At 43.9% G+C, this 27874-nt stretch overlaps 1 protein-coding gene and 1 non-coding gene across 2 annotated transcripts in view; both read left to right on the top strand.

The window, feature by feature from the left end:
* The window catches only part of RTF1 (RTF1 homolog, Paf1/RNA polymerase II complex component), a 56288-nt gene extending 32542 nt beyond the window's left edge, over nt 1-23746 (top strand). Inside the window, exons 5-18 of the mRNA XM_044229685.1 lie at nt 6350-6464; nt 7209-7320; nt 13976-14111; nt 14838-15015; nt 15973-16055; nt 17163-17250; nt 17344-17451; nt 18033-18110; nt 18708-18829; nt 19004-19061; nt 19502-19579; nt 20097-20192; nt 21131-21242; nt 21502-23746. Of these exons, the coding sequence (XP_044085620.1) occupies nt 6350-6464; nt 7209-7320; nt 13976-14111; nt 14838-15015; nt 15973-16055; nt 17163-17250; nt 17344-17451; nt 18033-18110; nt 18708-18829; nt 19004-19061; nt 19502-19579; nt 20097-20192; nt 21131-21242; nt 21502-21608 (1471 nt within the window). The 3' untranslated portion in view covers nt 21609-23746. The remainder of the gene's footprint in view (nt 1-6349; nt 6465-7208; nt 7321-13975; nt 14112-14837; nt 15016-15972; nt 16056-17162; nt 17251-17343; nt 17452-18032; nt 18111-18707; nt 18830-19003; nt 19062-19501; nt 19580-20096; nt 20193-21130; nt 21243-21501) is intronic.
* LOC122894795 lies at nt 337-470 on the top strand. The gene has a single exon (XR_006381845.1). It is a non-coding gene; the product is annotated as a U4 spliceosomal RNA (small nuclear RNA).
* Nucleotides 23747-27874: the final 4128 nt, after the last annotated feature.

Raw genomic sequence — 27874 nt, 5'->3', positions numbered from 1 at the left:
TTATTAAAATAACTTCATTGAGATACATTTCACATACCATAATCTGCCCATTTAAAGTGTAAAATTCAGTGGCTTTTATATATTCACAAAGCTCTTTATCTCAATAAATTTCAGAACATTTTTAACACCCTGGAAGGAAATCCTGTATCACTACTAGTCATTTCTCTATTTCCTCCCAAGCCTTCCAGCCCTAGGCAACCACTAATCTACTTTCTATCTCTACAGATTTGGCTATTTCTGGACATTTTATGTAAATGGAATCATACAGTATGTAGTCTTTTGTGACTGGCTGCTTTCACTTGGCACATTTCAGTAGTTCATCCACATAGCACATCAAGCTTTGCGCAGTGGCAGTATCGTAGCCAATGAGGTTTATCCGAGGCGCGATTATTGCTAATTGAAAACTTTTCACATAGCACATCAGTACTTCATTCCTTTTTATGGCTACATAATATTTCTTTGTATATAAAATGTATATACCACATTTTGTTTATTCATCTATTGATTGACATTTGGGTTGTTCCCACCTTTTGCTACTGTGAACATTCGTGTACAAATATTTGTTTGAGTACTTACTTTCAGTTCCTTTGGCTATAGACCTAAGAGTGGAATTGCTGGGTCATATGGTAATTTTATGTTTAATTATTTGAGAAACTATCAAACTATTATCCACAGCAGCTGCACCATTTTGCACATCTACCAGCACTGTGTATGGGTTCTAGTATCTCCACATCCTTGCCCACACTTGTTATTTTCCCTGCTGTTTGATAATAGCTACCCTGGTTTATAAAGTAGTATTTCGTTGTGGTCTTTATTTTCATTTTCTTGTTGACTCATGATATGAGCGTCTTATGATATCTTTGTTGACCAATTATATATCTTTGGAGAAACATCTGTTCAGATTCTTTGCCCATTTTTTAACTGGGGTATTTGTCTTTTTGCTGTTGTGTGGTAAGTGTTCTTTGTATAGTCTGCTTATCAAATCCTTATCAAATATATGACTTACAAATATTTTCTCTAATTCTATAGGTTGTATTTTTCATTCTCTTGGTAGTATTGTTTGATACACAAAAATATTTAATTTTGATGAAGTATAATTTTTTCCCTTTCTTGTTCAAGCTTTTAATGTCATATCTGAGAATATGCCAAATCCAAGATCGTGAAGATTTACCGCTACGGTTTCTTGTAAGAGTCTTAAAATTTCAGATCCTTGATCCATTTTGAGATCATATTTTTTATGTGTTGTGAGGTAGGAATCCAGCTTTATTACTGGCATTTCAATATCTAGTTGTCTCAGTGACTTTTTTTTTTAAATTTTACTTATTTATTTGACAGAGAGAGTGGGAGAGCAGGAACACAAGCAGGGGGAGTGGGAGAGGGAGAAGTAGGCTTTCTGCGGAACAGGGAGCCTGATGTGGGGCCCGATCCCAGGACCCTGGGATCAGGACCTGAGCCAAAGGCAGACACTTAATGACTGAGCTACCCAGGTGCCCCGTCTCTGTGCCTCTTAAAGAGACTGTTCTTTCTGCTGTCTTGGCACACTTGTCAAAAATCAATTATATATATTATAAACATTATATATATAAAATATATATACATTATATATATATAATTATATATTTTATAAACACAAAATATATTTATGCTTATTTGTTAACTCTCAATTCTATTCCTTTTATGTATATGTTTGTCTTACACAGTTTTGTTAATTGTAGCTGTGTAGTCAGTTTTTAACTTGGGAAGTGTGGGTACTCCAGCTTTGTTTCTCTTTTTCAGGATTGTTTTGCCGGGGCACCTAGTGGCTCAGTGGGTTGAAACTTCTGCCTTCGGCTCAGGTCATGATCTCAGGGTCTTGGGATCGAGCCCTGCTTCAGGATCTCTGCTCAGCGCAGGGCCTGCTTCCACATCTCTCTCTGCCTGCCTCTTTGCCTACTTGTGATCTCTCTCTGTCAAAATAAATAAAATCTTAAAAAAAAAAAAAAAGATTATTTTAGCTACAGGGGGCCCTTTACATTTCCTTATGCATAATAGTATTAGATTTTCAATTTCTGCAAAAGCAAAAAAAGCATTTGGGATTCTTACTGAAATTGTGGATCAAATTTGGGAGTATTGCCACTTTGACAGTAAAGTCTTTGAATCCATGAACCTGTTATCTTTCTATTTATTTAAGTATTTTTTAATTTCTTTGAACACTTGTCTTCCAGTTTGGGGTGTAAAAGGCTAGCACTTTTTAAATTTATTCCTAAATATTTTATCTTTTGGTTGCTATTATAAATTGGATTGCTTTCTTTGTTTCTTTTTGGGATTGCTCGTTGTAAATATATAGAAATACACCTAATTGTTGTATATTGATGCTGCCCCCTCCAACCTTGCTGAGCTCATTTATTAGTTTTAATAGTTTTTAGTAGATTCTTTAAGATTTTCTATGCATAAGATCATGTGAGCTTTCTTTGTCAAGAAAGACAAAGTTTACTTTTTCCTTTCCAAAATGGATTCCTTCTATTTTTCTTGTCCTCCAGTATGATGTTGAGTAGAAATGGTGAGAGTAGCCTTGTCTTGTTCCTAATCTGTGGAGGAAAGCATTCAGTGTTTCATCATTAGCTGTGGTTTTTTCTTTCTTTCTTTTTTTTTATTATTATTATTATTTTTAAAGATTTTATTTATCTATTTGACAGACAGAAATCACAAGCAGGTGGAGAGGCAGGCAGAGAGAGAGGAGGAAGCAGGCTCCCCACTGAGCAAAGAGCCCGATGCGGGGCTTGATCCCAGGACCGATTCAGGACCCTGGGATCGTGACCCGAGTCGAAGGCAGAGGCTTTAACCCACTGAGCCACCCAGGCGCCCCTAGCTGTGGTTTTTTCATAGATATATTTTATCCATTTGAAGAAGTTCCTTTCTATTCTTTTTTTTTTTTTTTTAAAGAGATTTTATTTATTTATTTGACAGAGATTACAAGTAGGCAGAGAGGCAGGCAGAGAGAGAGGAAGGGAAGCAGGTCCCCTGCCGGGCAGAGAGCCTGATGTGGGGCTTGAGCCCAGAACCCCGGGAACAAAGGCAGCGACTTTAGCTCACTGAGCCACCCAGCATTTGGGATTCTTACTGAAATTGTGGATCAAATTTGGGAGTATTGCCACTTTGACAGTAAAGTCAAATTTATTTATTTATTTACTTATTTATTTACTTATTTATTTACTTTTCTTTTCTATTCTATTCTATTCCTATAGAATAGAATTCTTTTCTTTTCTATTCCTAGTTTGTTGAGAGTTTTTATCAAGACAGTTGTTAGATTTTGTGTAATGCTTGTTCTGGGTCTGTTGAGATAATTTTGAGGTTTTTGTACTTTATTAATAATAGTTATATTACATTGATTTTCTTATGTTTTTTTTTTAAGATTTTATTTATTTATTTGACAGAGAGAAATCTCAAGTAGATGGAGAGGCAGGCAGAGAGAGAGAGAGGGAAGCGGGCTCCCTGCTGAGCAGAGAGACCGATGTGGGACTCGATCCCAGGACCCTGAGATCATGACCTGAGCCGAAGGCAGCGGCTTACCCCACTGAGCCACCCAGGCCCCCCTGATTTTCTTATGTTGAACCAACCTTGCATATCTGGATATATCCTACTTCGTGATGGTATATCCAGTTTTTTATAAGTTGCTGGATTTAATTTGCTGCTATTTTGTTGAGTTTTCTTTACTTACTTTTCTCGTAATGTCATCTGGTTTTGGTTATCAGGATAATACTGGCCTCAGAATAATTTTTTTTTTTTTTAAGATTTTATTTATTTATTTGACAGGCAGAGATCACAAGTAGGCAGAGAGGCAGGCAGACAGAGAGGAAGGGAAGCAGGCCCCCTGCTGAGCAGAGAGCCCAATGTGGGACTTGATCCCAGGACCCTGAGATCATGACCTGAGCCGAAGGCAGCGGCTTAACCCACTGAGCCACCCAGGCGCCCCATGCCTCAGAATAATTTAAGAAGTGTTTCCTCTTCTCTTTTTTGAAAGAGTTTGGGAAGAATTGGTGTTAGTTCTTTCTTAAGTGTTTAGGAAAATTCTCCACAGAAGCCATGTGGGCATAAGCTTTTCTCTGTAGGAAGTTTTAAAACCACTATTTCAATTTCTTATTATGGGTCTATCCAGATTTTTATAGGTGGTTTTTTTTTTCTTGAGTAAGTTTTGGTGGTTTGTCGCTTTCTTGAGATTTTCTCCATTCCATCCAAATTACCTACTTTGTTACCATATAATTGTTAAGCTGTTCCCTTATGATATCTTTAATGTTTCTGTAAGGTCCATAGTGATGTCTCTTCTTTCATACCTGATTTTAGTAATTTGAATCTTCTGTCATTTTTTCTTGGCCTGTTTAGACAAAGTTGTGTCCGTTTTGTTGATCGTTCCAAAAAAGCAACTTCTGGTTCCATTGATTATTGTTTTGATATTCTGTGTTTTTGTTAGTTCCTGCTCTAATTAATTCTTTTTTTCTGCGTGCTTTATATTTAGTTTGCTCTTCTTTTTCCACTCTGTTAAGGTAGAGGTTAAGTTACTGATTCAAAATATTCTTTTTTTTAACTCACAACCCTGAGATCAAAAGTCACATGCTCTATCAACTCAGCCAGCCAGCCAGCCAGCTATCCCTATCTTCCTATCTTCCTTTTTAATGTAGGCATTTATAGCTATACATTTCCCTCTAGGCACTACTCTAGCTACATCCTATAAGTTTTATTATGTTGTGCATTCATTTTCAGTCCTCAAATTATTTTCTAATTTCCCTTGTGGTTCCTTCTTTGACCCATTGGTTATTTAGGACTATGTTTTTATGTGGGCGTTTTTTCTTTAATGTTTTTATGTGTTTTTTTAAGAAATTCATTAATGGTGCTTCTTTATATCACATTACAAAAGTACATTAACAACCCTAATTATGAATGTAAAGGATATAACAAAAGAGACTTGTGTACTGTGTTAAAAATTAAGTAAAAAAAAGATAGTTGGGGTTATTTTAAAGTGTTATGAAAAGAGTTTAATGTTTATTATATTCCTGTATTCCTTCCATAATGTTCCTTGAATTCATGCCTCCCAAAACAGTTTTGTTTCATAAGAGCCTGATTTTTATTATAGGGAAGGAGCTTAGATTGCATTTGTTGAAGAAAATAGTGTATTTATTCACAGCATATTTATTCATTGTGTTTGCTGGTGTGGAGGTGAAGGGGGGAGGCATTCTTCCTAATGAAGAAAGATGGAGAGTGGTGGTTTTTTAAATTTTTGTTTTAAAGATTTTGTTTTTAAATAATTTCTACACCCAGTATGGGGCTGGAGCTCATAGCCTGGAGATCAAGAATCACATGCTGTACGAACTGAGCCAGCCAGGCATCCCAAGAGTGGTGTATTTAAGATACACAGGCTTTGTCCTGACCAGCTTAAAAAATGTGACAGTAGGGGCACATGGGTGGCTCAGTCATTTGAGCTTCTCGGGGCTGTGAGAGCAAATCCATGTCAGGCTTCAAGCTCAGAGCAGAGTCTACTTGGGATTTTCTCTCTCTCCCTCTGCCCCTCTCCGTCTCTCTGTTTCTCTGAAATAAATAAATCTTTAAAAAAAAAGGAACAGTGGCTCTCTGTAGTTTCATTCTGTTTCTAATGGAACATCATTGCAATTGATCCAGAAATCAACTGTTTTCTGTTATGTGAAGATTGAAGGAGAGCTGTGTGTTACCAACAGGGTACAATAGTATCTTGAATATTTTCTGTCATTTTTTTTTAAAGATTTTATTTATTTATTTGACAGAGAGAGATCACAAGTAGGCAGAGAGAGAGAGGAGGAAGCAGGCTCCCTGCTGAGCAGAGAGCCCACGCAGAACTCGATCCCAGGACCCTGAGATCATGACCTGAGCCGAAGGCAGCGGCCTAACCCACTGAGCCACCCAGGCGCCCTATTTTCTGTCATTTTAAGTCTGTTCCAGCTTAATGCATTCAAGTACTTCTGGTATACTTTCGCTTAATATTTTTTTTTCAAAGATTTTATTTATTTATTTGACAGAGAGATCACAAGTAGGCAGAAAGGCAGGCAGAGAGAGAGGAAGAGAAGCAGGCCCCCCGCCGAGCAGAGAGCCCGATGCGGGGCTTGATTCCTGGACTCTGGGATCATGATCTGAGCTGAAGGCAGAGGCTCTAACCCACTGAGCCACCCAGGCACCCCTACGCTCAATATTTTTAATGTACCTATAAGGTACATTGGAGTTTCTTGCAGGAAACCAAGACATTCAGCTGCTTCCCCTGCTTACTTCCTTTATCCTATCTAATAGAAATCAGTTTTTGTTAACACTTCATTGCCATCTAAAAACCAAACAAATATCTTTTAACCAGATTTGAAATCAGGAAAAAACTAAAAACAGCCAAAAAGAAAGAAAAGAAAGAAAAAAAGAAAAAGCAAGAAGAGGAGCAGGAAAAGAAAAAACTCACACAGATTCAAGAATCTCAGGTAGGAAATTCAGTATTCCTTGTTATCCAAAAAATAAACCTCAGTTTTGAGTGTGTGTGTGTGTGTGTGTGTGTGTGTGTAAAAGATGGTTTTATTTAGGAAAAAAAAAAAAAGATGATTTTATATCAATCATCCTAGTTCAGTTCATGCAAGACATACTGTCTTTATCTTGTAGGTTCACCAATCTCTGGACCTACCATTTCACCATTAGCCATGCTCATTCCTTAGGAATTCTTCACCCAAGTCTGCTTTTTATTTATTTATTTTTTAAAATTTTTTCCAAGTCTGCTTTTTAAAAAACAACTCACTGGTGTGTGAGCATTCCTTAAGGGAAAGTTGATAAACATCCTATCCCAGGTAGCCGGATTAGTTCTGAGGTTTACTCAGGTGTGTGTCATCCTGGACTTGGTAATAAATGCAGCTGAGAAAATTAGTCATCTCTGCATTCATCATAGAAATCTTGTTAAAAATATCCACAAATATGAGCCATCTGGGGTGGCCTTCCAGAAAGTGTTTATTCCTATAATTCTTCGGCTTTCTGTTTATTAGCCAGCTAAGACAGGAGTTGACTTTGTGCTCTCTCCACTTTGTCCACTAGAGGATGCTCGCTTCCCCTAAACAAGTTTCAGTTTCTGCAGCCTGTATAGATTCCCATTGGAAAACTGAATGATTAATTGTTAGGTACAAAGAATGTTGTCATTGACTTAATAAAAAGAGCCATCCTGCATATTTTTCCCTTCCCAGGTAACATCCCACAACAAGGAACGGCGTTCCAAACGGGATGAGAAACTAGATAAGAAATCTCAAGCCATGGAGGAGCTAAAAGCAGAGCGAGAAAAACGGAAGAACAGAACAGGTCAGTGGGGAAAATGTAATGGCTACTTTGTCTCTATAATCATATGATTTGATGCTCTGGTACCTGGTTACATTTCTCGCCCCCTTTTATAAGCTCTTTTTTTTTTTAAGTCCTTATTATGGTTAATTCCAAACACATGCAGAGAATAGTATAATGAACCTCCATGAACCTGTCATCCAGCCTCAATAATCAACTCATAAACAGTTTTGTTAAATCTATATTCCCCTCTTTTATTGGGTTATTTTGAAGTAAATCACAGCATCACTGTATTTCAACCATAAATATTTCTGTACATGTCTTGAAAATATAACCACTTTTGTTTTAAACATAACTATAGTATCATTATCACATCTAAAAAATAGTAACAGTAACTTTCTTAATATTATGAAATATCTAGCCAGTGTCCAGATATCTCTAGTTGTATAGTTAAAATATACTAATTTGGTTGTTCAAATCAGAATCTTAAAAAAATCCACACATTGTGATTTGTTAGTATGTCTCCAAAGTTACTTAATCTGTATAGGTTTTCCTGTTCATCTCTTTTTTCCCCTTGCAGCTTATTTTGAAGAAACAAAGTTCTCCATCTTATAGTTTCTCAGATGCTGGGTACATCCCATAGAGATGCTGAATGTGTTTCTCTGGTATCTTGAATTTTCTCTAATTTGTAGTTAGAGCTAGGGAATTGGACACATTCGGATTTGTTCTGTTTCTGTTTCAGTTTCTATGTGGCGGGTTTTAGGTTGTGATGTATACTTCCATCCGGAAACACATAATACCTGTGTCTCACATTTTGTGATATTACCAGCTCTGTCACTTATTTTTGCCACAATAACGTCAAATAAAAGACTGCTCCAAACTCATAAATACGCCTTTGCTCCTGCTTGTGGATCTGCAGTTGAGCAGTGGGTTACCTCATAAGCATGTTAGCTGGGATAGTCTCCAGGCTGCAGGTTGGGACCAGCAGTCTCTCTCCCTGCTACACCTGTCTCTCTCCCTCCTCAGACCAATATACCTCGGGCACATTCTTCTCCTGGTGATCGTAGGAAGGTAATAGGGCAAGCAGAAATGCAAGATAACTCTTGAGGCCTAAACTTGACATTGGCACATGTGGTGTCAGCTCTTTGCATATTCCGTTGGCCAAAGCAGTCACATGACAAGCCCATTGTTAATGGCTGGGAGGACTCCTGAGTCAGATGGCAAAGGGCATGGGTACAGAGAAGGATGAAGAATTGGGAAATAGTAATGTGTTCTATCCCAGCAGACATTGGTAATCATTACCTGGATCATTTAATTCATTATGAGTTGCAGAATGGTGATATTCTAATCCCTCATTCTTCATTTATTATCTGATCTGCTTTTCATCAGAAACTTTTCATGAGAAACTTCTCATCAGCTATTTAGTTATCATTAGGTACATTTTGTATGAAAAAGGCAGAATAAATGCTGGATTTTTTTTTTAACCTTTTATTACTAGTTTTCAAAAGAATAAGATAGTACCTTAGCAGATTCTGAACGTGACCTCTGTTGTTTCTTTGCTTATTGTGTGTGTGTGTGTACATATGTATGTATTTTTCTAAAGATTTTGTCTATTTATTTGAGAGAGAGAGCACAATTGGGGGGGAGGAGAAGCAGACTCCCCACTGAGCAGGGGGCCCCCACACTGGGCTGGATCCCAGGACCCTGGGATCATGACCTGAGCTGAAGGCAGAGGCTTAACTGTGACTGAGCCACTCAGGTGCCCCTATTTGCTTATTTTGAATATCATGTGAATTCATGGATTTAAACATCCTTTTGTGTATTTTAGTCCCTTTCAGTTATTATTGACTCTCAAATTGTACCATCTTCAGTCACTAGCCTGAGTCCTTTTGATGTGAGACTTCAGTAGTCATTAGTTTCTTTGCTTTGTGGATTTTGAATCTGCCATTTCTCTAAAGAACCTTTTTATGAGAAACTGTTACTAGACACCATAGTCTAGACATAAGGAGGGCTCATGCTACTGGGTTGGCTACTACTTCTAAGCTTTTCAGTACACACAGCTAGCTTTTGTTTTTTTCTTTTTTTTTTCTTTTCTTTTTTTTTTTTTTTTTAAAGATTTTATTTATTTATGTGACAGACAGATTACAAGCAGGCAGAGAGGCAGGCAGAGAGAGGGGAGGAAGCAGGCTCCCCGCTGAGCAGAGAGCCCGATGTGGGGCTCAATCCCAGGACTCTGAGATCATGACCTGAGCCGAAGGCAGCGGCTTAACCCACTGAGCCACCCAGGCGTCCCTTTCTTTTTTTCTTTTTTAAGGGTAAATTTTACCCTTATGAGCTCCATATTGATAAGTCCATTTCGGAATCAGAGGGAAAAGGTTTTTGTTTTGTTTTTTATAACAGCGTTATTGAGATAAAACAAAGGTAGCAGGATGCCTGGGTGGCTCAGTCAGTTAAGCCTCTGTCTCCAACTCAAGTCATGATCCCAGGGTCCTGGAATTAAGTCCCGTATTGGGCTCCCTACTCAGCAGGGAGCCTGCCTCTCCCTCTACCTGCTGATTCCCTGCTTGTGCGCTCGCTCGCCCTCTCTCTCTCTCTGACAAATAAATACATAAATAAAATCTTTAAAAAGAAAGAAAAGAAAAAGACAAAGGTAGCATACTCTTTACTCATTTAAAGTATACAAGGCAGTGGCTTTTAGTATATTCACAAAGCTGTGAGATAAAACTCAGTAAATTTTAGAATGTTCCATTACTCCAAAAAGAGAATTTGTATCCCTTAGCCATCACCGCCCCCCGCCCCGAGACCTATCATCCCCCAGTCGTAGGCAACCTGTAATTGACTTTCTGTCTCTGTAGAGTTGCTTGTTCTAGACACTTCATATTTCACTTAATATTTTCTTTAAAAAGTACATACTATTTCCTAGATTTATTCATGTTGTAATATATATTAATTCATCAGTGGATGTATATGCTTATTTTGTCCATTCACCTGCCAGTGAACATTAGGGTTGTTTCCAGTTTTTGACGATTACAGATAAATGCTGCTGTGAGCATTTGCATATAAGTCATTGGGTAGACATATGTTGTCATTTCTCTTGAGTATTTGCTTAGGAGTGAAATTGTTAAGGCATGTAGTAGCTCTATATTTGACCTTTGAGAAACTATAAGACTGGCACCTGGTGGGTGGCTCAGTAGGTTAAGCGTCTGCCTTGGGCTCAGATCATGATCCCAGAGTCGTGGGATCGAATTTCGCATTGGGCTCCCTTTCCGCTGGGGAGCCTCCTTCTCCCTTTACCCTCCTCCCTGCTTGTCACCTCTCTTTCTCAAATAAATAAAATCTTTAAAAAGGAAAGAAAGGAACAAAAGAAACTACCAGACTCTTTTCCAAAGAGGTTTTTTTGCATTCCCACCAAGCAAAGTATAAATTTTCCAGTTTTTCCACATCTTTACCAAGACTTGTCTTTCCGGGAATGAAGTGGTATTTCTTTGTGATTTTGATTTGCATCTTCCTATTGATTAGTGGCTTTGAGCATCTTTTCATGTGCTTATTTTTTTTTTTTTTTAAAGATTTTATTTACTTATTTGTCAGAGAGAGCGAGAGTGAGCAGACAGAGTGGCAGGCAGAGGCAGAGGGAGAAGCCAGGCTCCCTGCCGAGCAAGGAGCCCGATGTGGGACTTGATCCCAGGACACCGGGATCATGACCTGAGCTGAAGGCAGCTGCTTAACCAACTGAGCCATCCAGGCGTCCCCTCATGTGCTTATTGATCATTAGGGTTTCTTTGCTGAAATGTCTGTTCAAGTTCTTTGCCCATTTTGTGTTTTGTATTTTCAGAGATTTTTATTTATTTATTTAAGAGAGAGTGAATGAGAGAGAGCACGAGAGGGATAAGCAGACTCCCCATGGAGCTGGAAGCCCAATGCGGGACTTGATCCCGGGACTCTGGGATCATGACCTGTGTTTTTTTTAATCATGTTCTTTGTTGTTGAATTTTGAGTTCTTCAAATATTTTGAATATTAATCCCTCATCGGATAGATGATTTGCAAATATTTTCTTCCATTCTGTAGGTTTCGTTTCACTCTTGGCTAGTATCTTTTCTTTTTTTTTCCAATTTATTTATTTTCAGAAAAACAGTATTCATTATTTTTTCAAGTTAGTATCTTTTCATTGCACAAAAGTTTTTAATTTTGATGAAGTACAATTTAGCGTAATGTTTTTTCTTTTGTTGCTTATGCTTTTGGTGTCCTATCCAAGAAATCATTGCCAAATCCAGTGTTGTGAAGCATTTCCCTTAGGTTTTCTTTTAAGAGTTTCATAGTTTTAGGTCTTTGTTTTTTGGTTTTGGTTGGCTGGTTGTTTGGTTTGATTTGGCTTGGTTTGGTTTTTAGACAGAGAGGATGGGGAGGGGCAGAGGGAGAGGGGGAAAGAGAATCTTATTTGGAGCCCTGTCCAGGGCTCCATCTCACAACCCTGAGATCACTGAGCCAAAATCAAGGGTCAGACGCTTTAGACTGAGCCACCCAGATGCCCCACATTTAGGATTTGATTCAGATACAGTATAGAGTAAGGGGCTAAGTTCTGTTTTGTTTTCACATGGTATGTTCAGTTTTCTCAGCACTGCTTTTGAAAAAACTTAGCATTTCCCGCATATATACCCAACAAGGGGCTTGAACTCATGGACCCTGAGATCTTTAAGGAAACAAAAATCTTACTTAATGAAACAAAACAAAACAAAGTTTCCAAATCAAAGTCCTAAAGAAGATATATTCAAAGAGATTTAGTATCTATACCTTTCTATTTCATCACCAGCCTCCCTTCTGTAACAGGCAACCTTCTAAACAAATTTTTTATATCCTATCCTATCCTATTTTTTTTTTTTTTAATGAAAGGAGGCAGATTCACCTTCCATCTTAGATTAATGGTAGCTCACTATGCATACTTTCCTCTACATTGCTTTTTTCACTTAACCACAGATCCTAGAGGTCACTCCTTAGTTTTTATATCACATAGTGATTGGTAGATGACTTTTTTTTTTTTAATTTTATTTTATTTAAGTAATCTCTACACCCATTGTAGGGTTTGAGCTCGTGACTAGAGATCAAGAGTCGCATTCTCCTACTGAGCCAGCCAGGCGCCTCTAAACTACCTGTTTTTTTGTTTTTGTTTTTGTTTTTTTGTTTTTTTTTTTTTAAAGATTTTATTTATTTATTTGACAGACAGAGATCACAAGTAGGTAGAGAGGCAGGCAGAGAGAGAGGGAGAAGCAGGCTTCTTGCAGAGCAGAGAGCCCGATGCGGGGCTCGATCCCAGAACCCTGGGATCATGACCTGAGCTGAAGGCAGAGGCTTTAACCCACTGAGCCACCCAGGCGCCCCTAAACTACCTGCTTTTGAAATAGAATTCTATTGGAAAGCAGCAATGCCCATTTGTTTCATAATTGTAGCTGTTTTTTATCTATAGCAGCAAAGTTGAATAGTTGAAGAAATGATCACATGAAGCCCAAACCTAAAATATTTACTGACTGGCCCTCTAAAAAAACATTTTCTAACTCAGGATGTAGTGTAATGACTCATTCCTTTTTTTCTTTTCTTTAAAGATTTTATTTATTTTGGGGTGCCTGGGTGGCTCAGTCAGTTAAGCATCTGCTTTTGGCTCAGATCATGATCCCAGGGTTCTGGGATCGAGCCCCACATTGGGCTCCTTGCTCACGGGGAGTCTGCTTCTCCCTCTCCTCTCCACTCTAGCTCTCTCTCGCTGTCTCTCTCTCTCGCTTGCTAAAATAAAGATCTTTTAAAAGATTTTATTCATTTATTTATTAGAGTGTGCGCATAGGAGGGAGAGGAAAAGAGAATTTGAAGCAGACTCAGTGCTTAGTGCAGAGCCCAACCTGGTGTTCTGTCCCACAACTGTGAGGTCATGACCTGAGCCAAAACCAAGTGCCAAACATTGAACCTACTACACCACCCAGGTGACCCTGGTCCCTCCATAGCTGCGTAGTAGTCTGTTTAGGTGGATGTACTAGAGGTGATTCAGCCACTCCCCTGTGCAGATTTGCGTTGTTTTTAGTCTTCTGCTAATTCAGATAGTGCTTTAAATTGCAAATAAAGTTTTTCTCCAAGACTCTCTGAAGACATCACAAAATTTTCCCCATCTTTCTTGCCCATCTTCAAACATCTGGAGTGTAATATAGGTAACTCATTAGAGTTGGCAACCCTTTCTGCCCACTTAGCAATAAACTTCCAGCCCTTTTTTGTCTATTAAAACTCGATAGTTGGTGCCTGAATTTTGTTTGTTTGTTTGTTTGTTTGTTTGTTTCAAAGATTTTATTTATTTCTTTGAGAGAGAATGAGTGAGAGAGAGCATGAGAGAGAAGGTCAGAGGGAGAAGCAGACTCCCCAAGGAGCTGGGAGCCCGATGCAGGACTCGATCCTGGAAGTCCAGGACCATGACCTGAGCCGAAGGCAGTCACTCAACCAACTGAGCCACCCAGTCGCCCCGCCTGAATGTTTTTAACTCCGGTTTAACTCGGTTCTTTCTGTAACCCCGGTGATCACTGTGCAGTCCAGAGAGGATAGGGCTGTCTGTTGAGTCCCTTCCCATGTCCTGGTTCTTTTTCAAGCTTAGAAGATGTTTCAGTTTCTTATTGAGAGAATGTGTAAACATTTCCCCTTTCTTTTTAGCTGAGCTCCTCGCTAAAAAACAGCCATTGAAGACCAGTGAGGTGTACTCTGATGATGAGGAAGAGGAAGAGGATGACAAATCCAGTGAAAAGTCAGACCGCTCATCCCGAACATCATCATCTGATGAAGAAGAGGAGTAAGCTTGTGTATATTTCGGTCTAATAGTCAGGATAGGTGGGTTCTTTGGGGAGAAACTTAGTGTAGCTTCCAAAGTCTTCTTGTTTGGGTGGTGAACTTCGATTTGTTTCAGTACCCTGAATCGTAGAGCTGAGTTCCCTAACATACCAAACATGTGCTCCTGCCTTTGGCTCCTAGCCTGCATGCACCTCTGGATGTTTTGTCTGGGCCTGGCAGGTAGGCCCTGACTTCATGTCACCCTCAGACTGGCCTGAAGTTTCCATTACTTTTCTTACTCTGGTAGATTATCTGGAATGACAGCCTCACTGAAGACAGTTCATAGGAGCAGGGTTCTGTTAACACTTTTTCCTATGACTTCATTTATTTCTCTTATGGTTAATCACATGTACTTTGGTTAAGTGTTAAGAAGTTGGTAGTATTTCTGTATCTTGATCTGATTTGTTGTTGTTTTGTTTGTTTGTGGGGTTTTTTGTTTTGTTGTTTTTCCAGAAAGAACACATGCTGGAGGCTGGGGGTGGGGAGGGACTGAGGGAGGGAGAGAGAAAATCTTAAGCAGGCTCCATGCCCAGTGTGGAGCCCAACATGGGGCTAGATATCGCAACCTTGAGATCATGACCTGAGCCAAAATCAAGAGTCGGGGACACTTAACCGACTGAGCCACCCAGGCACCCCTTGGTCTGTTTTTATGAGGAACACTTTTCCCATTACCCTTTATTCCTCACAGGAAAGAAGAGATCCCTCCCAAATCACAACCAGTCTCCTTACCCGAGGAATTGAATCGGGTTCGATTATCACGGCATAAGCTAGAGCGTTGGTGTCACATGCCCTTCTTTGCTAAAACGGTCACAGGATGTTTTGTACGGATTGGCATTGGAAACCACAACAGCAAACCAGTTTACCGGGTTGGTGTTTCTTTCCATGGACAATTGTCCATGTTTTAAATATAATGATTCTTGACTGGGAGTAGGAGCTGCTGAACAAATCTGTCACTTTTCTGCTACCGTTTGATGGGAAAATAGACTCTAATTGAGATGCCTGTAGAATAATGACAGTCTGAGGTAACCAGAGATCGTGCATGACCTGCTGCCAGAAAGATTCTTTGGAGCCTAGTGGCGGGGGGTTTAGATTTAGAACAACTCTCTTTATTTTTCCTTTCATATAAAAATGAGGAGAGAGACATTTAGGGAGTATTCATTGGGAGTTACATAATCTGGAAGCTTTGTTCATTTGAAAAATAAATAAATGAAAAATTTCCATGTTACATACTGAATGACTTCTGAAGCAGAATTATATTGAGATTTAAAAACAAACACAAAAACACAGAAAACCACCCTCCAACCTAATAGAGGTGGTTTTGTGAGTTCTGGCACTGCCTCTATGATCTGAATGGCTGGAACATAGCTGTTTGATTATTTTTTTTCCTTTTCTTTTTGTTTGTTTTAGCCTGGGTTGTACGGTTTTAATATGTGTTTACCTCCTTCTGTGAGGACCAGCAGCCATGCTGTGTCCCAGAAAGCTTGACAAACAGAAACTGACTTCTATGGTCTTCTTACTTGCTTTATAAAAGTGACCTCTGAGATCCCAAGCACATCCCCTTAGTAAGGTAGAATGAAGTCAGAGGGGACGCTCCTGACGGCCGCACCAGGCTAACTGCCGCCTCTCCTGGCGCTTGCTCACTCTGTGTTTGGGGCTCTTGGTGCTTGGCCATCCGAGTTCTGAACCTGAGGAAGGGGCCCAGAGCACCTGGCAGCTGTGGGGTCCTCTCAGTGCAGGGTCACTCATCCACAGCTTAGGTGGGAGTGCGGTGGAGAGCTCTGAAAGGGTCTCTTTTTAACTGCCTTCACTGTCCTTTCACTTAGGTGGCTGAGATCACAGGCGTTGTGGAAACCGCCAAGGTTTACCAGCTCGGTGGCACCAGGACAAACAAAGGGCTACAGCTACGGTAGGGGAGGCGCTGCTAGGACGGTTTCTACTCCCGCTGCCCACGGGCACTGCCTAGTGGGGCTGCCATACTTGCCCCGTGGGGCATTTCCTGTTAGAGGGAACTTGGAGGGAAGCTTATTCTCCCTTTACCTGTAGGGCAAGGTAGGGGAGATCTGGGACAAGAAGTGGGAGGACACAGAGAAGGAAGAAGGCAGCTTGGGAGCTCCCTGCCACCCAGAGCCCTGCGGGCATGTCCGTGGTGACCATGGTCAAGAGGCTTGCTTCTGGTCCTGGCTCTGTCCCTCACTAACCTGACCTTTGACAGTTCAAGCCACCTTTCAGGACTTGGTTTCCTCTTCAGTAACATGATCCTTACGAGTACCTGCTACGTGCCACTGTTCTGGGCATCAGGATAGAGGCAAAAACAAAGTAGATACACTTAAATCCCTGTCCTCTTGGAGCCTGAAAATTCTAGAGATCCAGTGTAAGAAGTAGAAGCAGTTTGCCAGGATCACTGCAGGTAGCAGCTGATGGATTCGGCTGTACAGTGGCCTCATTTGGTCTCTGTGGTCTCCACTCCCTTCTCCTGTCCCCATTATCTTTCCTGGTCTGTTTTAAAAGAGCCAGTTGGGGTAGGCAGTGACCATGACATGCAGAGAGTGACTATCCCTAGGAGAATGGCACTGACTCACTTAATTTTGCCACCATAGGAGTCAGTCAGAAGGCAATGTGCTTTCTCTCAAGGGAATGGAGTTTCCCTGTCATTCAGCTATCTTCATAATATTTCATACTCTTGATGCCGGATAACTGTGACAAATTTTATGGTAAATGGGCTTTTGAAGCACTGGCCAGGTGCATTTTTTCCCCAGTGCTAGCTGTGATTCTTTATCCTGGCTGCCCATTAGAACAGCCTGGGAGGTATTGTTTATTTAATGCATCATTCTGATTCAGTTGAACTACAGTGGTGCTTTCACATCAGAATTTCTACAGATCTTTCTGGGTGATTCTAAACGTCAGCCAGGGTAGAGAACCACAGAGATGGGTGGTTCACAGTCGGATTGGGTTGCCTTGCTGCTACTGCAGGTAACATACCCATTCTTGGAGGTGCTGTCTCTTTTTTACGTAGGCATGGCAACGACCAACGAGTGTTCCGCCTAGAATTTGTCTCAAACCAAGAATTCACTGAAAGCGAATTCATGAAATGGAAAGAAGCGGTAAGTGGATAGATGGCACCTAGCACTTTGTGAAAACTATGAGAATGTTTCCAGAATCTCTTATTAATGACCTTTTGTCATGTTTTGGTCTAGATGTTCTCTGCTGGCATGCAGTTGCCCACTCTAGATGAAATCAATAAGAAGGAGTTGTCTATTAAAGAAGCTCTTAATTATAAATTCAATGATCAGGACATTGAAGAGGTAAGAAACCTAGTGCCCCAGAGACTGGAGATTTTCAGTAAGAACCGGTATTCAAGAAGATCGTGACTTTCTTTCCTTTCCCAGTATCTGGGCGTTTTTATCTGTGCTACTATTGCAGAAGGATGAGAGAATATTGCTATTACTACCTTATTCATAGTTCATCCAGATGTTCTCTGTACATTCTCATTTGAAGTCCTAGAGTAAAGAAGTGTACTTCAAGTTCAGGGATCTGTATTCTGCTAGGCTTGGTCCTTCAAGAGTTTCCTTTCTCCAAAACCTTTTGGTAAAGTTCTTTGATCTCTGTTCTCTTGGACAGTGGCTAGCCTTACAGTACCAGGTCCTTGGGCTGTCGCTGCTTATTGGTGCATTTTCCTTCAGACTGTGCCAGAAGAATCTCCGTGACCCTGGAAGCAGCATAGTATTCCTTGGAATGAACTCGCTCTGTCTCTCTGGGGCTTGACACTGCTATAGGAAGAGCAGCCCCCTTTTAACTAGCTGCTAGCCTCCAAAATGGCTCACTTACCCTGTCTGCAGAAGTAGTGTAGGAATACCTCACTGCTGGTATCTCCTCTCTGGTACAGATTGTGAAAGAGAAAGAAAGGTTCAGGAAAGCTCCACCCAACTATGCTATGAAGAAGACTCAGCTGCTAAAGGAAAAGGTGAGGACTTGCACTTGAATCTCCTTCCTTGTCCTGTAAGATGTGAAAATCAGACTTGTTCATCCCCTGCTCAGTTAGTGGTGGCAGGATTGGGCTCCAGAGGAAGCAACACAGTGCCTTCCTGGCACCTAGGCACCAACCCTTGGCCATATTTCTTTCTTTAAATTGTGTCCGTTCCATTCCCTCTACTTTCCTAGTCCCTTTTGTTTTGTGTGTAGTAAGACAGAAGCCAGGGTCCTCTCAGCACTGGGTCTGAACAAATGATGCTGCCATGCCCAGGTGAGGTGGGTGGCTTTCCATTTTTCACATCAGGATGGAGGGTGAGCCTTGGTAGGGTGAGTGAGCCCCATGGGCCTGAGTTCCAAGGTCAGTATTACACATCCCTGTACCAGGGGCCCCGGGCCAGATAGGTTATGGCAGGGTGTTAACTACTATAATAAGAATTATACCTTGCATTTGTAAAGTTTGTTTTCAGTGTCCTTTCATATTTCCTGTCATTTGTTCATCACATGAGCTGTCTTGCCTGTGCTGGAAGTAAGGGGAGAGATGATACAAGGCCCATCATAGCCAAAAACAAACACATCTCTCTGTGTGCAGGCCATGGCTGAGGACCTGGGGGATCAGGACAAGGCCAAACAGATCCAAGACCAGCTGAATGAGCTGGAGGAGCGGGCAGAGGCCCTGGACCGCCAGCGGACCAAGAACATATCCGCCATCAGGTATGTTACAGAACCTCGGGCTCCCATTCTGAACGCACAGACCTTGCCACAATCATCAGGCCAGTCTGTGGCCTTGCACGCGCAGCGCTGGCTCCATGTGGCTCCAGGGTCAGGGCTAAGGGCTTCCCTCCCTCCTTCCACAGCCCACTGACTCACCCTCTTACTACCCCATAGTTACATCAACCAGCGGAACCGGGAGTGGAACATTGTGGAGTCTGAGAAGGCCCTTGTGGTGAGTAAGACAACTTTATTTAGATCACTGAAAACAATTTTAATTAATAGAATGATAGGAAATCTTCTGTACATCTTGTTCCCTTTTATTTTTTCAATTACTGACGTTAACATGTACACTTCACATACACGGGCTCTGGGTGCACACACAGACCCATAAGATTGATCGATTGATGACGACAAGCAGTAGTCTCCTGCCCATCTTACCCTCCCCATCCCTTAACCTCTACTCCACAGGTGTTCATCTTTATCGACTTTTGCTTTCGTTCTTTCTGTTGTTGCCCCCATATCTGCTCTGGTCTTGAAGGGAAGACGATGATAGACCACTTTTGACTTTCTTTAGCCCTTGAAAAGACTGTTATTTATACGTAAGTTTAGGATAAATGAAAGGCAGGGGAGAAAAAAAAGATACAGTTCTGTAATGCACGCTCTCTGTTTTAGGCTGAAAGTCACAACATGAAAAACCAACAGATGGATCCCTTTACCAGGCGGCAGTGCAAACCTACCATTGTTTCTAACGTGAGTGCCGAAAGAGGACGTTTTTAGTCAGGACCTAGATTCTAGGACATAAAATGAATTCCATTAGGAGATTAATAAGGAAGTTAAAAATAATGTTGTCTTAGTGGGATTTGCATGGCTCGAACTCTTGGGTCTGGCTACCTCTTTTTTTTCTTTTCAGTTTTTTAAAATCTTACTGTAGGACGTACCGAGAGTGAAAACCTGGCACGGATTTCTAGACACCTCCAGACTCCCCGCTCTGTCTGCCCCCACCCCCACCCCCACTGGTGTCAGGGTGGGTTCACCAATGCAGCAGACATGAGGAATGTGGAGGCTGGGCCACCTAGGGCCAGGCCAGCTTGGGGCTGGGCTTCAGAGCTTTAATTGCTGCTCTTTGCTGCCTTGAGGAAAACCCCACTGAGCTGCTGATGGGTCCACTGTGGTGCTTGTCATGTTTGTGGTGGTTGATGGGAAAGAATCTGGCATAGCACTGTGTGAGGGTTAAATACTCTCTGAAATAATGTAATTTCTCTCTCAGTCCAGAGACCCAGCTGTTCAAGCTGCCATCTTGGCCCAGCTGAATGCAAAATACGGTTCTGGAGTATTACCAGATGCTCCGAAGGAAATGAGCAAGGCAAGTACGGTACTGCCCTGAGGCCCGCAGAGCAAGGCTACTGGCCCGGATGCTCGGCCTGGCGCAGGTCTGACTCATCCCACCCAGAGGAACATCGCCTCCCACTTGCAGTCCATTCTCAGTCCTGATTCTTGATAAATACAATAAACAGCTACTGAATTTTAGTCGGACAACCTAAATGCTAAACCCAGCGCCACTACTTAAGTAAGGTCTGGATTACAGCATTAGGTGACTGACATGTAGACCTCTGAACCACATTTTCTCACGTGTAAAATGGGGGTAGTACTCTATCCTCTGTCTCGTGGGATAATTAGGAGAAGCTGATGACACATAAGGATCAGATGGTTGTAGAGGTGAAAGCTCTTTGAAAACTAAAATGTTGGGACGCCTGGGTGGCTCAGTTGGTTGGACAACTACCTTCGGCTCAGGTCATGATCTCGGAGTCCCGGGATCGAGTTCCGCATTGAGCTCCCAGCTCCACGGGGAGTCTGCTTCTCTCTCTGACCTTCTCCTCGTTCATGCTCTCTCTCCCTGTCTCTCTCTCAAATAAATAAATAAAATCTTTAAAAGAAAACTAAAATGTTAAACGGAGAAACTGCCCATTTAGAAGCAGTTTTTCACATAAGTTAGATCTTTTCCTGTGGAGCCCAAACTGTCCCAGGAATTTCTGAAATCTTGGGTCAGAAGGTGGCTTATTGTCTTAAGCCTCCCCCCACATCCCCCACACCACTGACATGAGCCTTCCCTTTCCTGTCGTAGGCTTCAGAAAAGAAACCTCTTGTGGCCTCTCCTGTTCTGAGAGAAGGAATCAGAAAGGGGCCTTCGCAGAGAGAGCTAATGAACTTGAGCCAAAGCTTTTTTTACCATTAGTGGCTGCTGCTTCTTGAAGTCTGCTTGCATTTATACTTTTATAATGAGTTTTTCTCTTCACGTTGTAGGGTCAGGGAAAGGATAAAGATTTGAATTCTAAGTCAGCCAGCGACCTCTCAGAAGATTTGTTCAAAGTACATGATTTCGATGTGAAGATTGATCTACAAGTTCCCAGCTCGGGTAGGTGAGGGTGGGGGAGTGGAGCTGGCTGAGGACCACATGGCATCAGGGCTGGACTTGGCCAGCAGGGAGGCCCGATGTTCGGGAAGCAGGGCAGGTGTCCACTCGTCCGTATCTGTAGAGGCCACAGTAAGCGCGGCTGCAGGCGTGTTTGAGAGGGAGCAGGGCCAGGCAGGCAGGCTGCCGGAAGGAGTGCCTTGCAAGACTAAAAAGGACCTGGTGGTCTCCTCAGATGCCAATTGGCTCTTCTCTCCCACAGAGTCAAAGGCTTTGGCCATCACCTCCAAGGCTCCACCAGCCAAAGATGGGGCTCCACGGAGATCGCTCAACTTGGAAGACTACAAAAAACGACGAGGGCTTATTTGAGCGCACCCAGCCTGCTGCTTCTGACCCTGCATGCCCCATCACAGTGTCCTCTTTTCCTCTTTTCCTTTGATTTGCCCTCTTTGGGCTGGAGCAGCAGTAGAACTGGGAAGAGACTCTAGAACTGCCAGTCATCTGTACTATAAACCATTTGCTGTATAGACCTCCCTTGTCTGCACCATCTCCCACCCACCCCCCGGGCCTCTCACCCAGTGTGGGCCTGGGCTCTCGGGCTTTATCCATGTCTTTAGATTTGTGTTTGCCCTTTTTTGTTTTGTTTTGTTTTTGTTTTTGTTTTTGTTTTTATTTTTGTTTTTGTTTTCAAACCAGCACAGTTCATTGGCCACTCTGCACACATTCAGTATTAGCGTGGAGCTGGGATTCCTGCTGGAGCCCCTGGAGGCGACAGCAGCAGCACCAGGCAGTCTCCCCCGCGGGCTGCCTCGGACCCAACCATTGACCATTTGGCACCGGACCCTTGTGGAGGGAGTGGGGACTGGGCACCTGCAGTCCTCCTTCCTCTCTCCTCATCTTTCTCTTCTTCCCATCTCTGCAGAAGAGAGGTTTTCAAATCCAATTTAGTTTCCAAAAAGTGTACATTTGGGGGGGGGGCTGTTTGAGAGAGAGAGCGTGAGCACGCGTGTGTGTGTGTGTGTGTGTGTCTGTAAGTGTGGATTTTTTTATCATTTTTTTAAAAATACAGTACTCTTTGTATCGGTCTGTCATGGGTCTATAGCTGTTTCAGATATTTTTCAGCTGTACTTGAGCATCTGAAACTGCAAGAAAGAAACTCATTAAATGTGATTCTTCTTACTAAACAGGCCTGACTGCTGTAGCTATGTAACATCCCCTCCCCCACAGCCCTTTCCCCACTCCGCTCCCTCCTCAGAGAAAGCCTCCCGGCCACACACTCCTCACACCCCCTACCCCCGTGTGGTCCCTGCCCTGTAGGCTGTGTCCTGGCAGGCAGGTGGGAACCCCCCTAGCCAAGTACCAGACAGGGCAGTGCACATGTCTTGCTCCCCCCATGGGGACGGCCCACAGCTTCTTGGATGCACATAGACTGTGTCTTTTCCCCACCCCCACGTACTCGTCTCTTCCTAGTGATTCTGTTTTGCTGTTTCAGGAGGAATGATACTTCGTTTTGTTTCTTTGAAGAGAAAGTATTCCACGTGACTGTGGCAAGAACGAACACCAAAAGGTCTCGGTTGCAGATGTTACAAGCATGTGCAGTTGTGTGTGTGTGTGTGTGTGTGTGTGTATGTGTGTGTACCTATATATATGGTAAGCATATATATTGTTGTGCAGCTAGGGGGAAGCCAGCAAAGAAGTGTGTATGTCTTTATGAAATGTTTGAAAAGAGATAAGCTGACGGCTTGATAATCATTCTCAGGTGTAAAGCTCCAAGTGTAAATAAAAGTGGCATTTAACAAATCTTTTCAGAACAAAGTACAGCTGACTATATATACCAAGAACTAAGCTAAAGAAACAGCTGAGAGCAGCCGAGTCCCACGAGAGGGAGAGGAACTTAGAGGCTCTGCTCTGTACTTCTTCACCCTACTTTTCTGTCAGGAAGTGGGATGACGGGAAATCACAGACTTTGGTTGTATGTAAACGGAAAAATGAACTTGGTGACTCTTCTGGGTTTAGTGGAGCCTCGGTGTTGCTTTAACTTAGTTTACACTTTTTTATTTGAAAACGAAGCAGCAATGGATGGTTTAAAAAAAAAAAAAAAAGTATTGTGACTGTAAACCTGGTGAACTGTGACTGTAACCCAGCTCTGTGGTGGCTGTGCTGCAGTTCGGTTGGGCAGAGGTGGGCAGTGGACTCATTAAAATCATCTATACTTGAACAGTCCATTGGCCGCAAGCCTTTACAGACTGTTGTGTAAATGTGGAATCACAGACCGCGAACCGTTTCCCGGACTCCGGCGAAGTCCTGGAGGCTGCTGGGACCTCTCCTATCATGACGAACCTGGACTGTTTTCTCTTTCTGGTTTTCAGAGACATGAAATTAAAGAACCCATCTAATTTGCTGGAGTCATTCTGATCCACCATGTAGATCTGTATTTAGTATCATTTGGATTTGGAGAAGTGTCGATTACATTATGGCTGTGTAATAAAATTTTTATTAAAACTGCATCACACCTGTAGCCGCTTTACCCCCATGCCCCACGTGCAGCTGCGGAAACTTGGGCTCCTGAGACGCCAGCACACGGCCAGGAGAAAGGCCACCCAGCGGACCCCCTGAGGAGTCTCCTTGGTGGTTGGAGTCAGGACTGAGGACTCCTCTCCAATCTCCACTGAGGCAGGGCCTCTGAACCGAGACCTTTACCAGACGAGACCTGGACCAGACATAAGCTGTTGGCTTGGTCTCCCACCCCCACCCCCAGCGGGGTTTCTCGGCAGTTCTCGGTATTTCTTGGGCTGGGGAGTTGCTGCCATGGTGCCCTGCTCCACGCCCCCCCCCCACCTCCCGTGTGGTTTCAGTGTTGAAGGGTGCGGCACCTAAGGCTGTTTTATACATTTTTCACTTCCTTCCAAGAAGCAAAAAGGCCAATGTCCATAAATCTAGCTCATGATGTATAGTTCTATTTGTCTGTCTTAGTTCTGACAGGTGCAGGGAAACTCTACTGCCTACAGCTTCCTTCAAAATGCTTTTTTCTTTGTTTCTGTGGAGGCCTGACCTGTCACTCAAACTGTACAGATATTTGTAAATAAACTTTCAACCCTGTTTTAACAAGGGAATAAGATTTAGTCTGAGGATTACATCCCAAGTGGCAACTCTCAGAGTCATGTTTTGGAAGTCCAACAGAGCCTCTCTTGTGCTTGGTTTCTCTTCTTCCCCTTCTCTTAGCTTGACACCTCCCTAACCTGAAAGTGGCTCTTTTTAGCTCTTCAGCAGCCTGGTTCCACAGAAGCTTCTCTGGAAGCTGTCTAGGGCCAGGGAGACCTCCAGTTGGCTTGGAATTTGGAACCAACCAGCTTTAACAGAACCTCGTAGGACCCTCATACTGCCCCACCCCAAGGAGAGGCTGCTGCTTCCAACTTTCAGTGACCTGGGCACAGTTTCTTTGCTTTCCTGTTCCCTGCTTATCATGAGTGCCAAGGGGGAGCCCAGGGACTGGAGGCCATGGAGGAAATACTAGTATCCTTTTCTCAGTCTCCCAAGATAGGGAGCTCTGTAAGGGCTTCACAGCCCCACAGGATGATGTGTTTCGAACTTTTCTGACCATGGTTTAAGAAGTAACATCCTTGGGGTGCCTGGGTGGCTGAGTGGGTTAGGCCGCTGCCTTTGGCTCAGGTCATGATCTCAGGGTCCTGGGATCGAGTCCCGCATTGGGCTCTCTGCTCAGCAGGGAGCCTGCTTCCCTTCCTCTCTCTGCCTGCCTCTTTGCCTACTTGTGATCTCTCTCTGTCAAATAAATAAATAAAATCTTTAAAAAAAAAAAAAAAGTAACATCCTGGATCTACTCCCCTTTTGAGATGGGAAGGTGGGGGAGGTGACAGTTCCAATGGTAGGAGCCCAGTCCAAGCCCACCTCTGGTGTTGGGAGAGGTGGGTCCCTGGGGCTCACCCTGCAACTGTGCCAGCAAGGTTTTTCTCCCAACTCTGTAACACTCCCACTGCCTGACTGCTGGGAACAGTGGGATCACTAGGTCCTAAAGAGTGGGGATTCTTACCAGAGGACAACCTTATCTGTGCGTTTCCCAAGATCCAGTGCCCTAGGGCAACCATACCCAAGGACAGGAAGAAAACTGCCACAGGCAGAGGGGAGAGAAGGCCTTGGTGTAGGGGGCTTTTCTTGGATAATCCCATGTTCCAGTTTCCAGCAATTCTTGGGACCCAGGAGACCATCAACCCCTAGCACAGAGTTTTTCTGTGACCTTACTGACCACTGGGGACCTCTGAATTCCCTTGAGGAGTGAAGTGTTGGGCTGGAGGGAACAGCACCACTGTGAGAGGGCCAAGGAGCAGCCTGGCTTCTCTGTAAGGCTCCCCAGGCCAGCCCCAGTCCTGGCTGAGTGGAACCTGGAGGTGGACTTTCATGGCCCTGCACAGCGGGCTTAGCTACTGCAGCTTAGATACATTTAGGGATTCCAGAAGGTGCTCTGGGCCCAGGGGAGACCCAAGAGTCACAAGGCACTGCAAGCTCAGTATAGGGTTCACATCCCAGTTCAGTCAACTCACTTCCTAGGGCTGAGCTAGTTAACTCCTCTAAGCCACAAATGTCCTGTCTTTAACATAAGATCTGTTAGGATCCTGTTAAAGATTAAGTGTACCTTCCCCCAGAAGCGGTTCAATAAATGCTATGGTTAGAGCAGAGGCTTCCTGGAAGGAGAGACTTCGGGGGCAGAGTAGCTGGGGTCGGGGTCCACATGGAGTGGGCAGGGGGCTGAGGGAGGGGGTGTAAGCGGCAGGAGACCAGCCAGAGTGAGGCAGCGGGGCTACCAGAAGCTGGAGCGCTTGGCTTGGAAACTCCAGGCAGCTCCCACCTCTGGGGCCAAGAAGCTCTGCTTCCAGGTTGAGATTCTGATTGGTGGGCACTGAGACGGGCCTGGGGAAAGTCCAAAGGAGCAGAGCTGCTTTTCGGCCTGCCCCAGATGGGCCAATCTGAAAGTGACTGGGAAGACCACCCCACCTCACCATGCCCCATCAAAAGGATGGCGAGGTTCCACCTACCCACCCCCACCAAAAGCCATTAAAACATAGAACAATACCAGACCGGAAAATCCATGTAAAGAAGACTAACAAAAAGTTCTGATCCTTCCCACAGTGACAACCTCAATACCATCTTTAAAATATCAAATTTTTGTGCGACATCTGGGTGGCTTACTTAGTTAAGCCACCAAGTACTGATCTTGGAGTCATGAGTTCTAGCCCCACAAAACCCATTTCTTTTTAATTAAAAAAATTTTTGGGGGGGGCGCCTGGGTGGCTCAGTGGATTGGGCCGCTGCCTTCGGCTCAGGTCATGATCTCAGGGTCCTGGGATCGAGTCCTGCATCGGGCTCTCTGCTCAGCAGGGAGCCTGCTTCCTCCTCTCTCTCTCTCTCTCTCTCTTCCTGCCTCTCTGTGATCTCTCTCTCTCTGTCAAATAAATAAATAAAAAATCTTTTAAAAAAAATTTTTTTTTTTCTTTTTAGCCGTCAGTGACCCTGCTTTGCAAAATGCGCGGAGGCCGCATCTTGCTCGGCTCACATTCACCTCTGACCAGGAATGCACGCGTCTGTCTCCAACCATTTTCCCTTGAGAACTCCTCCTCACCCTTCCGCGCTCAGCCCGAAGGTCACCTCCTCCGGAAGCCTTCCTTGACCTCCCCTCCCACTCGGGTTTGTGAGCATCTTCTGCTGGCTCTCCCTGGCGCGGCACTCACTACGCTGTACTGTTAGTATTTGTGAGTCTCCACCTTCAGCCTGGAAGTGACTTGTGTCTGCCGCGTATCCCCAACTCCCAGCGCCACCCGGCACTTAGAGAACGCCCAGTAAATGTGGTGGAGGGAAGGGGAAGGAAGGGGGACAAGGCGGTTGTCCAGCGGAGCCGCTGCGTTCTGGGGCATTCGATCCCACCTGTCCCTCCCATTCTGCCCCCAGACCGCAGCGCCCGCGGGTCTGGGACCCAGGCCGCCGACCCTTCGAGTGCATCCCAAGACTGCGAGAAACGCGCCTGAGGCAGATGGCAGCGGCTCGCTCACCCGGGGCCTGTGCGCCGCGGGGCTCCGACGAACCTAAGCCTCGGCCTCCGTTCGCCCACTCCGGGCCTAGCCGCCTGCAGGTGCGCGCGCTCCTCCAGGCGTGGCCTCCAGCGGGATGCCGGCGACTTCCCCGGTTTGGGAGCGCGGTCCGAGCTTTCAACCCCCGCGGCCGGCGCGGAGGAGGAGCGGCACCAGCTCCCCGCGCCCACCTTCCCCGGTGGCTCCTCGTTTCTCCTGGCCACCGGATGTTCTGCGGACTCGGTGGCTGGGCACCCGGCGTGGAAGTCTGGCCGGCAGAGGTATCACCAGTGGAATGAGGGGAGGCACCCACGCCATCCGTACAAGATTCCGAGAAGTGCCCTAGTGGGGACGTGGGGTATGGGGCGTCTCAGATCAGTCCCTTTGACCGGCAGCCGCATCCTTGACCTCAGATGCTCTCGGTCCCCTCTGCCTCCACTTGGCCACCGGGAGAGACCTGTGGGTTCTGAGTTCTGGAGAGAGGGAGGAGGGAGAACCACAGGAACACAGACTCCTGGGAGGGACAGGAAACCTTGCTTCTGAACTGTGTCAGGAGAG

This window comes from Neovison vison, chromosome 13 (assembly GCF_020171115.1).
Source record: "Neovison vison isolate M4711 chromosome 13, ASM_NN_V1, whole genome shotgun sequence".
In the NCBI taxonomy this organism is placed as follows: domain Eukaryota; kingdom Metazoa; phylum Chordata; class Mammalia; order Carnivora; family Mustelidae; genus Neogale; species Neogale vison.
The sequence above is the reverse complement of the archived record's forward strand: the minus strand, read 5'-3'. Positions and strand labels throughout refer to the sequence as shown.